General features: G+C 37.8%; 1 protein-coding gene across 1 annotated transcript; it reads right to left on the bottom strand.

Moving 5' to 3' along the window:
- Positions 1-2,711: 2,711 nt before the first annotated feature.
- rom1a (retinal outer segment membrane protein 1a) lies at positions 2,712-11,436 on the bottom strand. The gene is made up of 4 exons (XM_084413072.1): positions 10,881-11,436; positions 8,961-9,391; positions 6,990-7,236; positions 2,712-5,342 (listed from the first exon to the last, which is right to left on the bottom strand). Exons 1-4 carry the CDS (start codon positions 11,028-11,030, stop codon positions 5,121-5,123), a joined length of 1,050 nt encoding a protein of 349 aa, XP_084269198.1. The 5' UTR covers positions 11,031-11,436; the 3' UTR covers positions 2,712-5,120.
- Between the last annotated feature and the right edge of the window lie 2,888 nt (positions 11,437-14,324).

Genomic DNA, 14,324 nt, shown 5'->3' with positions numbered 1-14,324 from the left:
TGAGTGATTGTTCTTTGTCTTTTGTTGTCTGATTAACAAACAGAGACAGCAGCAGGAATATAGGCTGCTGTCACTTTAAGAGCTTATGCACAGATCCAGTAAACTGTTACACGCACACGTTTTATTTACGTTCACTTAAAGGGTTAGTTCACCCCAAAATGAAAATTATGTCATTAATGACTCCCCCTCATGTCGTTCCAAGCCCGTAAGACCTCCGTTCATCTTCGGAACACAGTTTAAGATATTTTAGATTTAGTCCGAGAGCTTTCTGTCCCTCCATTGAAAATGTATGTGCGGTATACTGTCCATGTCCAGAAAGGTAATAAAGACATCATCAAAGTAGTCCATGTGACTACAGTGGCTCAATCTTAAGTTTATCAAGCGACGAGAATACTTTTTGTGCGCAAAAAGGAAACAAAAATAATGACTATTCCACTATTCATTTGCTCCTCTCTGGGCCTCGAGTGAGTTCACGTAGTGTAATAGCGCAGCGCTTCTGTGTTGTACGTCACACGCATCACACACATGACCAGCGTCGGCCAATAGTGAGCCTACGTGTGACGTACAACACAGAAGCGCTGCGCTATTACGCATACATTTTCAATGGCGGGACAGAAAGCTCTCGGACTAAATCTAAAATATCTTAAACTGTGTTCCGAAGATGAACGGAGGTCTTACGGGCTTGGAACGACATGAGGGTGAGTCATTAATGACATAATTTTCATTTTTGGGTGAACTAACCCTTTAAGACATAACTGACCATGTTATGTTTATAATGATATTGCCAAGACAGGAATTTTGACATAATTTTGTTTGAATATGTCTGTTCAAGAGCAAGAAGACGTGAAAGAGAACTCAATTTAGTATTCATGCGCTGTCTGAGATGCAGATTTCTGGGCGCACGCGTTGGATATTTGCACAGTGCACGTCTAACGAATAGAGTTCCCTTTCACATCTTTTTGCGCCTGAATATTTAAAATGGCCAGGCTTAAACTTTCATGACGTTACAGCACTGGTGCAGGCTCGCGCTTGATCGGTCCAAAGTCCGGCACCCGACCAGCACGGAAGGTCTGTTACTGTCTTTTCTCGAGGCAAAGTATCTTTTGATTAAATGCAATACATTTGAATATGTATTCTCTCATTATTTCATCTGACTCCATAAATGAAAAGGTTTTAATGATATCTGTGCATCATTAAATGTGAGCAACTATTCCTTTTAGCTCTTTAATGAAAATAATGTCAAAGTCAGTTAAAATAATCAAATGTAACAATTTATTATGTCAGGTAAATGTATCAAGCCAATTTCATCGAGAAGAGATGCAACCCAACATTATACATGAAGCTGAGAGTCTTACTCTCCGAGGCCCCGATCTTCTCGTTGCATTTCCCTATATAGACAGAAACTTCTTTCACATGGAAACATCTGCTAACAATGGGAATTTACATTCTGAGTTGACACCTTTTGGGGACGGGAGACCATTTGTCAGGAGACCACCTTCCTTTGTCTGCCAGTTTTCTCTAAACTCTTAAAAACCTTATTACCTTTTGTTTTACTTATTTGGAAATGAGACATTTGTACCAGTCGCACTGAGACATTTCAAATGATACTAAATATGTGTAATACTCGATGATAATCATTCACATTAAACCATATATTTTCTTGGGTGAATTCAGGTGATCTGAGTATGAGAGACAGGGGGTGAGGGATGAGGGAATGAAATGTAGATTAGGATGACTCGGAGGTGAGACTTTTGTCTCAAATGGTAAGTTCAAATGGTAATTTCCAGCAAGATCCTGTCTTCTCAGGGTCTGGTCGCTCCTTAACCAGACTGTCCGGCATTTTCTAATTTCTCAAGTCTTACACTGGCCTGTCAACTGTCACGAGCATTGCTTATGTTTGTTCATGTTCATGTTCTCACATATTTGCATTGTTAGAATTTATAAAAATGTTACCGGCCAACTGGCTATTGACCGTTTCATATACTCGCAAACACCGATTTTTACTCGCATTTGGTGCTTGAAGAGTGTTAATTTTAGGCCCTGGGTTCATGCATACACACATTTTTGTTGTTGTTTTAAATCTCTTTAAATTTTAAATTTATTTTTTAATGTCTTTAAAATAATTATCTTATGCATTTATTTGAGGACAAATACATAATATTTTAAAATATATGAAATATTTTTAACCTGTGTTTTTGAAAAGCAGTGAGCATAAGAGACTTCTTTCAAAAACCGTTTAAAAAAAAACGAATTATTCAAAACTTGTAGTCGAATGCAAGTTGTATACTAGCCTACATATATAGGCTAAATGGATTGACATGAATTGGAGTTTGGACATTCATCTTCCCACCTGGTGTTAGTTATAATCGGATGCAGTGTGTGTGAGTGCTGGTGCAGCAGTATGTGTATTAACAGATTAGGGCAGGTTAAAGGATAAAGGACGCAGACACACTGGGCTTTCACTGTATACTGTCATCAACCATCATCTTTCATTATCCTGCACCTGCCTCGGACTTCCAGCTATGTACATGAGAAAGTGGGTGCGCATCTACCCGGCTCATGTGATTATGTGATCATGTGATTGCTTATTGTATGCATAAATGCACCTCTATGTTAATGTATACCTGTGAAAGTTTGAAAGAAAGAATCAATAAAAAGACAGAAGTATGGGGGTATGCATCTATTTCCACAAAATATCACTACTCAACAAAGCAGTTCAAAATGTCAGATTTTATTAGACCTGACAGTAGTTTTCTGCGAGTGCAGTACAGTGTTTCATAGCAGAGCATTGAGCATCATCTACACCATCTTTTAACACTTACAATGCATTTAATTCCATGCTGTATGCAAAACCAAAAATTATTTAATGACAATTAAGTATTTATGTTTACAACATGCAATTAACACTGAATGAGAAAAAATATTGTAAAATTGTCTTCAGATTTTTAATAATAATTTATTTCACATTTATTGTAATTTAATTAATCATTTCCAGCATCAAATAATTTGCTTATTCACATTGCAAGCAAAAATACATCAGAACATATTTATTAGGGTACGTTTACACGACAACGATGTACTAAAGACAGGAACGTTTTTCCTTCGCATTTTTCACCTACAGACGACAAAGTTGTCAAAACAATCCCGTTCACACGGATCTGCGAAAACGATTAAAAACGCTGTGTTCTGCTGCTAGGCCAGTAGTTGGCGATGTCACTTTGTAAATAAACACTACGGCCCTAGAGACTGAACACGTAAAACGTATGCGCATGACGTCAGTGTTTTCACAAATTTGCATATTTGTAGGTCAGAAACAGAAACGAACAGTATCTTTTTCAAAACTTGCACTTTGAATCCTGTTTTTAAAGGTTTGCGTTTCCAGGCGCTAAAACGCCATTGTCGTATAAATAAACGTTCAAAACGCATAAAAGGTTTCCCATTTATAGTTGAACATGGTGTCGTGTAAAGGCCCCTTAATCAGCAATGTGGAGATTTGTAGTGGTGCTCACTGCAGTGCCAAATTATGTTAGCTCCTCCCCTCTGGACTTAATGGGTGGGGCTTGACCTCCAGCTCCACCTCTGTGCACCTAATGGGTGGAGTTATGTTTAGTGATAGGGTTATGGGTAGGTTTAGGGTGTGGTTGGACTGTCTAGCTCCACCCATTATGTCCAGCTGGACTTCAAGCTCCAGCCATTGGCTTTGCAGTGAGCACCTCTTGAGATTTTAGGCCAGTGAGATTTCACTGTGGGCGGGGCTACCCAGTGTGAAGCCAAAGAATTAGAAACCTAGTATCAATGTGTTCTATCGTTTCTCAAGGTTGTTGGCTGGTTAGAACAAAATTTGTTTTGGAAGAGACAGCTTTATTGTGTCATGGGTAGTACACAGTGTATCTACTATTGTTAGAAGTTGTTTTCCATTGTGAAAAAGAAGTACTTTTATGCATATTTTTAAAAGGAATACTTATCAATGAAATAATATGATCAAGTGTAAGCTGAATTTAATGTTTTCAGATATTTAATTTCATGTTATACACAATTAAATACAAATGTATTTAGTTTAAATTTATGTTAAATGTGAGTAGTTAAACTTAAGAGTGCTTTTTCACCCATTTAAGTAGGACTTACATCTTTCTGTTATTTTTGAAAGTGTGCCGTCGAATGGTAAACTAAAATATGCTCATTCAATATGTAATTTTTTATTGAAATGTGTATGTCATGTATTTAGATATATAAGTTGCAATTTAGTATATTTAAAAGTATTTATTTAAATGTAATATCGAATAACACAACAGTTAAAATTATAAAAGTACTTCACATGTGATCTAGTATGTTAGTTAACACATCAAAATAAGTGTACTTTAATTTAATTTGTAATTTTGCCAAATATAACTTAGTGTACTTGAAAGTGTACTCTCTTTAAGAAACTTAAGTGGCCTTTTATTTCATCAGTATTATATTACCTGCAAGTACATTTTTTAAAAATGTGCTTTTAAGATTTGAAGTACACTACAAGTGCACATTCATTACAATTAAGCACATTTCTTTTTCACAAGGGCATTGTTTTGCATGTTTCGGTTTTTCCAGTTTACAATAATTTACAAACATCCATATGGTAGCAGTAGTACTGAATCAGCCTCTTTAAGGTGTATGATTTTGTAAATGGGAAGAGGATGTAATATAACTTTCAGTTAAGACAACTGCTCAGTCACACTTAATTATTCAACCATTCATGGTGGAAATTTAAGCACATTGCTAGTCATTTCCCAGGCAGAGCTGCACCAGGTTTCTCCTGACAGGAATGAACAGACGTTTACTCACCCCAAGGTAATAAATCATTAGAGTGCTGCAGAATTGGCAGTGTAATCATTCATCATTCAAAAGACTTCTCACCAAATTGGGCGAAATTTTGATGCTGTTCATTTATTTCAGAAGCAACCGTTTTAGAGTATTAATGAAGTATACAACTCTTTGAGATGTGTGTTTAGGTCAATAAAACGTATATATATATATATATTTGTATATAAAAATACCAAAACATTAATTAATTAATTGATTGATTAGCTGTCAGCACTCTCAGCCTCCAGCTGGACAGATTTCAGTGGTCAGATGAATCTGACTCTTTAGCTGGTGGTCGTTCCAGCCGCCCCTGCTTCGGCTTGGGCTTCATTAGGGGTTACCTGGTTCAGCAACAGGAGATTCAGCACAGGATCCAAATACTCCATGATGGTCTCCTTCACTCCTTTCTCAAGCAAGTAGCCCTCGGTGTCGATCTCCACATTCTCCTGTCCAGCAACGGCCTCCATAGACGTCTGCAGGAGGCGCACACTGGCCAACACTGAGCTCTGTAGACGAGATGCCATTGATATGGAAAATTGGGTAGAAATGGCAGGTTAGTATAGTAGAAGTTATAAAATATTAATTTAAAAATACATTTATTAACAAGAATTTCTGGGTGTCATATTGTGTTCAATCTGAAATTATATATACTAACCTAATGTATGTACTGAAATTTGCCTTTTTTTTTGCCACACTTTGTAGCCCAGTTTTCACAAATATATTTCAGTTACTGTAATGAATGCGCTGCAATGAATTACTGTTTGACAGAACTTATTCATATCACCTGTAATGTATGAATTCATGGTAACACTTTACAAAAAGGGCCCATTAGTTAATAAAAATACTGCTGTTCATTGTCATCTCAGTTACATTAAATAATATTAACAGATACCATTTTAATAATGCATTAGTAATTGTTGAAAATAATATTAACTAAGATTAACAAATGCTTTAGAACTTTTTCATTGTTGGTTTGTGTTAATTAGTGTAGTAAAAAAAAATTAACAAACAGAACCTTATTGTAAAGTATTACCAAATTTTGCTTTTGTAGCATAGGGGTAGCTTACAAAGAAATTTAAGTAAACTAAACTGGGAAATTAAATTGGCTAAACCTTGTTGTCCACAAACCAACTGATATTAGTTAGGGTAGACAGCATATTTGATTTTTAATGCGAATGAAAAAGAAAGTGGTGATCTGTTCAATGTCCATTCAGTGGGTCATTGTCTTGAAAGGTGGTTGAAGATTTGATTTTCAAAACTCATGCAATATATGAGTTGTTGTTTTTTATTTTGGAAATTTGTTGGAAAGATTAAATATTTCCTATTCTACCGTACACAACACTACAATCCATTGAATATATTGGTATGTCTATCCCTCGCTAGTCTCAGTCTTAGATGTCATTGGCTGGGCGTCTGATGCATATGGCACACAAAACTGGAAACACTTCAGGAGTTTCGAAGTCGTCATTTGATTGGTTGAATTCTACAGGATTCACGTTCTTTAACGTTCCACCCGGAAACAAAGCCTTCGTGATGCCAAACCCCCTCCCAGCTAACAATTTTTGGTGCCCATAACGTTAGTTTTTGGTACACAGAACATTCTCAGAATGTTAGTTTATGGTTCCCAGAACGTTATTTTTTATGGTAACCACCCAGCAACGTTCTGGGAACGTTATTTTATTGTTACATAAAAATAAAACCAAAAAAGAACGTTCCCCTAACGTAAGTATTTGGTTCCCAAAAAAATAACCAAAAAATAACATTAGGGGAACGTTCTGTGTTAACTGGGCTCATGGAAGAAGAAAGCTGTCGTGTTTACAACTGTGACAATGAGCGCTTATCAAAATCAACTAAGTTAACGGCATACTTCCAAGAGTTTTACACGGCGGTCTGTTATTTTTGGGACATCGACTTTACGTTTTCACGACGTAAACATGGCCCTGAACAAAACGAACTGTGATTGGTTGCTTCACATGTCAGTCAGACTGCCTCTTGGTTGGTCCTTGGCCAATGAAAGCTACAGACCTTCTGCCATCAAACTGAAGGTCTGGCTATGTGAGACTAATCCCTCTCATTTTAATTTATGTTTAAATAAATATGGTGTCTACCCTGATTAAGGTCCATTGCGTACATGCAAACCTGTGACAATGTACCTGAATCATAAAGACAGACAGAACTGCAGCTCCAATGGTGTTCATCAGACCCATGTAATAGTTGACCAGGGCTTCTCTGCAACCACGAATGAAGAGGTTGAGTTCTTCGGTCTCATGCTCGTAGTTGTAGTGGGCAGAGTTGTTGGTGATTTTGTATTGGATACAGGGTCTGGGAGAACTAGGGTTACAGCAACTGAAGGGCACGCCGTCAACCAAGTAACGGCCATCCACATTGCTCTTAATGCGGCTAGAGGATTGAAGATGAAGAAAATGGAAGAAATGAGCATTGAATGATTGCAAACTGTTACGGCAGGTCATATGAGATAGTTCTAAATTGCTGCTCATAAAGTTACAAATAGTTCCCAAAAATATCTTAACTTGAAATTTTCCTCAGTTGTACTTAATTGTACCTTTGTGCATTTATACAGTGCGGTTACATTTAACATTTTCATTGGCGAAATGCAGTCATTTCAATAATAGTAATACATGCAATTGGGAATCTCCCACACATATTTTGCAGTTCAATTTGGTCACATGAACCACACTGACCAATAGAAAACTGATTGGTTTGAAAGTGACTTTTGTGTGAGCTACATCGCTACACTATTGACAATAAACAATGGAATTTTTTGCTGTCAAATTTCGCTAATGTGACTGTACATTTATTAACAGACACATGAATGTCTGAGTCAACGTTTGCACCTTTGTCTTGATAGCATGGCTATAACGTCACATAGCCTATAATAACACGCTCTCACGCGTTTATTTTTTTTAGCATTGTTGGGAGGAGTAAAATTTGCATATGTGGTTTCAACAACCAGATGCATTTACACTTGTCCAGTTTCGTCTGGAATGCGTCTCAGACCACCTCATGAAGTGGTTTGAGTGATTGGATTCAAATCCGTCTCGAATGCATTTCAGAGGGTATTTACACCTGGTCTTTTCACGATCGGTTAGCTTTCTGATCTGAGAAAACACATGAAGTGACCAGGAGTAAACAGGCCCTAAGGTAACTACATGGGTTAAGGTTAGGTTTAGGGGTAGTACCTAGTTATTATCCAGTAATTGTAATTACTATAAGTACATGTACATGGGCAACAGGACTGTAAAATAAAGTGCTACCAATTTTTCGGAACTAATTTCACATTTTGGTCTCAAAGTGATTTTTGTGGAAGTTCAGTATGAAGTCTGAAGTTCTCCTCAAGTTCACATAGGTGTCCTAAGTAGAGTAAGCGCAGAAATAGTTTACCCAAAAATGCCCAATAACATTTACCCAGTTACCAAATAAAGGGATAGTTTACCCACTTTATTTGGTAATCATCCAAGAATGAAAATTCGGACATAATTTACACAATTTCAAGTCGTTCCAAATCTGTATGACATTCTGTCTTCTGCAGAACACAAAAGAACATATTTTGAAGAATGTTTCAACTCTTTTTGTCCATGCAATGATTTTGGGGTCCAAAAAAAACAGTGCACCCCATTGATTTTTATTGTATGATTTTAGCCTATTATAACACGCTCTCACGTTTATTTATTTTTTGCATTGTTGGGAGGAGTAAAATTTACATATGTGGTTTCAACAACCAGATGTTATTATAGGCTATATGACATTTTTGGGTAAACTATCTGCGCTTAATAAATAAAACTTCTGTCATCATTTGCCTACCTCCATATTCTAAACCTGTATGCAATTATTCATTCTGTGGAACACAAAGGAAGATTATTGGATAACGCACATACAATAAAAATCAATGGGGTGCACTGTTGTTTTGGACCCCAAAATCATTGCATGGACAAAAAGAGTTGAAACATTCTTCAAAATATGTTCTAGTTTTGTGTTCTGCAGAAAACAGAATGTCATACAGATTTAGAACGACGTGAAATTGTGTAAATTATGTCAGAATTTTCATTCTTGGATGAACTGCTGTATCCCTTTAACACTTTTAATTGACATTTCCTTTGACTCACTCCTTAACTTCCTTAGAGCTGAAATCCAGGTAACGGTTGCTGATCCACTGCACCTCAAACCAATCCCTGTAGTCGCTGTTTCCACAGCACTGGAACTCCATCTGAAGGCGATCGATGGTCTGCTTCTGGTAGCAGCGGCCAGGGGTGTCGGTGTCCTTGTAGAAGCGAATGCCATTCTTCAAGCCGATTTTCAGCGATTTTTCCAGGCTGCCCATCATGGCGTAACTCAAGATGACTGAAAACAGCATGAGGGTGGTGAAGAATAACGAGCATCCATAGAAGGGCTTCAGGAAGGTCTTCCATTGTGGGAAACGCCCCGCATCTAGGGCGTCCTGGCAGATTCGACTGGCAAAATAATTGATGCCCATTGAAGCCAGACCCACAATCAACAAGGTGTTGGGCACACAGTGGATGTCTGTGTTGTCCATTACCTAAAGGACAGGAGGATGTTGATGTCAGTCCATTTTGAGCTCAGATTGCATTGCGCTCACTGTGTATATTGAGTTTGCTTAAAGGGTTAGTTCACTCAAAAATCAAAGTTCTGTCATTAATTACTCGTAACCCGTAAGACTTTCGTTCATCTTCGGAACACAAATGAAGAGCTTTTTAATGAAATCTGAGAGCTTTCTGTCCCTCCATTGACAGTCTACGCAACTACCACTTTGACGCTTCAAAAAGTTCATAAAGAGATCGTAAAACTAATCCATATAAATTGAGCGGTTTAGTCCAAATTTTCTGAAGAGACTCGATCGCTTTATATAATGAACAGATTGAAACGCAACACGTTTGAGCTTCCACAAGAACCAGTGAGGTTTGTTATCGCGCATCAAGCCGGTTCGGTTAAGCTTCTATGTTCGCTGGTCAATGTTTAAATGTGAATAAAAGCTTAAAATCATATAAAGCGATCGAGTCTCTTCAGAAAATTTGGACTAAACCGCTCAATTCATATAGATTAGTTTTATGGTCTCTTTATGAACTTTTTGAAGCGTCAAAGTGGTAGTTGCGTAGACTGTCAATGGAGGGACCGAAAGCTCTCAGATTTCATCAAAAAGATATTTATTTGTGTTCCGAAGATGAACGAAAGACTTACGGGTTTGGAACGACATGACATTTTTGAGTGAACTGTCCCTTTAAACAATCTTTGGAGAGTGAGCAATTTTTTATTAGAGTAGATATATAAATCAGTGTAGAATAACCCCTAAATTAGCCAAGTGTGTTCAAAAATAAATTGAGAATAAGAGAAAGCTTTTGGTTGATACATTAAAAGCACTAAGTTGTGGCTTTGTTTTCCATTATTTTTACGGAGAGATTCGAGTGAATTTGATAATCCATTGGGACTGTTGTAAACTAATTAGTAACTCCCTAAGCTTCATCAAAGGATTTTTCCTTGCTTTCTTTAAAGAAAAAAAATATATATATTTAAATCAGAATTTCCTTTCTGGAGTGGTTATTTACTCAATATAAAATGAAAAACATGCACAAAATTAATTTGTGTGTGTGTGTGTGTGTGTGTGTGTGTGTATGTCAGCAAGTTGAATTTGACCCATAGACGGTTGAGGAGCTCATTTGCAAAGGACAGTTCCTTAAGCCAATTATGACCGGCTTAGATAATATTTATATTCACTTGGGTTAATCCATGCCAGATATTTCTGAATCGTTTGAGCCCTTAACATAGTTATTTATTAATGATTAAGATCTTTGTCAATTTACAATAGAGATTCTATAAACTTCCATAAACTAAATCAAGGCCACTACTAAAAAACAAAAAATAAAAAAAAATAAAAACACACAAAAAGTTAATTTGCTAACACTGAATGTGTCAATGGCAATTTTAAAGCTCAATGTAAATTATTGCATAATACATGGAATTATTAGCAAAAAACATCAAGCAAATGAAAAATATGAGGGTTAAATGGATACCTCTGCCCTCCTTCGAAGCTCAGTCTTTAGGAAGCATCCTAAAGTGAAGGTAACCGCTCCACCCAGAGTTGACATCCATGAGAGTAGCCACAAACCCTGGGCCAACTTCACCCTTTTCTGAAAAGTGAACTTCATCTTACCCACAACCATTGTGAAAGAGTATTATGATGTAAACTTGAGAAAAAGGGAAGACTAGAAGAGAGTGAAAAAATACAAAACTGTTCAAACTGTGAACTCTTTGAAAGAAGTCCTGAGAATCAGGTTGGAACTGCTGGAGGTTAAAATTTTGCGGGAAAGAAAAAGAAGAAAAGAAAACTTTGTGTAATCCGTTACACTTCGTTTGTTAGAATATGAGATCAATTCAATTTCATCCAAACAACGCAGACGCTATTCTGTATGTCGGCGTCACTTAATCCGTTAGCAAATGTCAGTCCAGATTTTTGTGTGGTGATCCCCCCGTAGCGATGCTAAAATGAGCCAGATGCCCACTCAGTGGTGACAGTGGTGCCCTTCCACCTCCATGCCCATGCTTGGGTGAGACACACTGGATTTGGCCAAAGTTAGAGGTCTTGTGCGTCTTACCTGTAATCCATAAACTATCCTATTACAATGGCCCTCTCCAATGGGAAACAAGGCCACTGTCTGCTCAGCAAAGCAAGCCGTGCATCGCTGCATTGCGTCACATATGTAGAGGATAAAGATGATGAATAACGACAAGGAAGAGATTGGAAGGGCTATGATAGCCAGCCGTGAAGAAAGGTGGCAGCCCTTGCGCTTAAAGCTGTCTTTAAAGTTGATAGGTGTTAGATTTTGACTGCATGCGGTGCTGCAGTTTGTAGACTGTAGAAATTATTAGGACCGTTGCCTTCCTTTAAAGTTCAGACTAGTTCTAGAGTATCTCTCGTTTTAGAGGTGAAGATTCTGACTTCCCTGAGTATAGGCGGCCATGAGAGCAACCAAATGGAAGATCCTGTTCTTGTGCTTAAATATAAAAACAAAAACACCCATTTAGATTGATAGAAAAAAAGAACTGTAATTCACACATGATATATTAACGATCTTCATCAATTTTCTGCTCTGCCCAACCCATTTGTGGGAAGGATAGCAGGACGTTACGCGCAGATGGGAGTGGAAAGTTCTGCGCGTGATCTACTGACGATGCGCAAATTAAAGAACACAGACGTAGCTGGATCTTTTCCATAATGACGTGCTTTTTTTGGCCAGTAAATAATGGCACAAACCTTAGTAAATCACTTTGCATGATTCATTTAAATACTCTCCTCCCATAAATTTAGCATCTGAAAAGGAAACTCCTTCAAAAGTTATGCCAGCAGCCATATCACCCTGTAGCCCAAGACTGGTTGCCAACTGAAGCTAAGCAGGGCTGAGCCTGGTCAGTACCTGGATGGGAGACCTCCTGGGAAAACTAGGTTTATGTTGGAAGAGGTGTTAGAGAGGCCAGCAGGGGGCGCTCACCCTGTTGTCTGAGTGGGTCCTAACGCCCCGGTAAAGTGACGGGACACTATACTGTCAAAGAGCACCATCCTTCGGATGAGACGTTAAACCGAGGGCCTGACTCTCTGTGGTCATTAAAAATGTCCTTCGGAAAAAGAGTAGGGGTGTAACCCCGGCATCCTGGCCAAATTTGCCCATTGGCCTCCTATCCATCATGGCCTCCTAATCATCCCCAAATGCTGATTGGCTTCATCACTGTCTCCTCTTCACCAGTAAGCTGGTGTGTGGTGGGCGTTCTGGCACAATATGGCTGCCGTCGAATCATCCAGGTGGTACTGCACATTGGTGGTGGTTCAGGAGATTCCCCCTTCCATAGGTAAAGCACTTTTGAGTACCTATAAAAGTGCTATATAAATGTAATAAATTAATTATTAGTCAGCCACAAAAAATGCCTTTTTTGGCACAATTTTTTTTTACACCAAAAGAGGGTTTGCACTGGCACAAGCTGTTAGTTAATCTGGCCCTTAGCATGTTATTTAATATGGCAATGTTAATGTATTTGGCCTGGCTGGATCTGCTACTCTGCTGCTGCTACAGAGCAAGTATGGACTTGCTACTGTTATATATACACAGACACGCTGCTGTGAGCATGTAAGATATGCTGCTGCAGGATAAACAGACATACATAAATCCCGAGCAGATCTAGACAGGTGGAGCTGGGGGAGGTGGAGGGGTTCAGAGAAAGCAGGACTAGCCCATTACAAACAATGAATCAGACTATTTAAATGCTGAGCAAGAAATCTCATTGACTGCAGGATCAGCAGAGGCCAATAAGCTTGTGCCATGCGGTAATGATGCACTATCAGCCTGCGCCCTCTAGAGTGTCAGGACTGAAATATAGTTTACAAGCGGGGAAACACCTTGGACAGGGGATGTTCAGGGGTGTGACACCAGACACACTTCCATTCACACCTACAGGCAGTTATTGTCTCTCCAATTCACCTATCCTGCATGGCTTTGGTTTGTGGGGGGAAACCAGAGGACCCGGAGGAAACGGTCGCTGACACGGCGAGAACATGCAAACTGCGGGCTCAGTCGGGACCCTCTTACCGTGAGGGGTCAGTGCTACCCACTGAGCCATGAACTAACAATACACAATACTTCAAAAGCTTTTATTAATATTAGCTAGTGATGATTTAAAAAATTAAACTAGCAAAAAAACAAAAGTTTTACCTGTAAACATTAGGTTATGCACTGTGAACTTTCTCACTTAACATTAACAAAGGTTAATAAATGCTGTAAAAATATACTCAGTGTTAGTTTATGTTAGATAATGCATTAACTAATGTTAACAAATGAGACGTTACCATGATGTGCTTACATGGATGTAAAATAACGTTCTTGGTCATTAGCTTTTGATTTGATTTCAGTTCTTTAATCCATATCTAATTCCAGCTTAATTCTTAAAATGACTATACTAACTAGTCATTTAAATGACTAGTTGAAATGAAATACTTTGGGGAATTTTAATTATGCAATGTTTGGTGGTGTGACATGTTACACTCCATGTACTGTCAGTTTATTCTTATTTGAAAACAAAATTCATATTAATTGGGAGACTACATGAAATATTTGTACACATTTTTTTACACTGAAGGGTAATATAAAACGATCTATTATAAAATGAGATTTTAAAAAAATAGTAACCAAAGACTACTCATATACAGTATATAATAATTTATAATATGTATTTCATGTTTACTTTCTATTATTTATGGATGTATCTTTCACAGTGTCTTTATTGTCAGGTTTTTAGTTATAGGAATTCAGGTGCAATTGTAAGTAAATTATTTAATAAAACTGCAAACAATACACACTGAAATGAATATAAAAGGCTTCCAACATATTTGTTCTACTTTCATTTATTTATATCAGCATAGTTATAGACATTAATACAAACTGCAACAGCAAGGCAATATAGGATGATGC

The sequence above is a fragment of the Rutilus rutilus genome (assembly GCF_951802725.1).
Source record: "Rutilus rutilus genome assembly, chromosome: 7".
Lineage (NCBI taxonomy): Eukaryota > Metazoa > Chordata > Actinopteri > Cypriniformes > Leuciscidae > Rutilus > Rutilus rutilus.
This window is presented reverse-complemented; position numbering and strand designations above follow the sequence as displayed.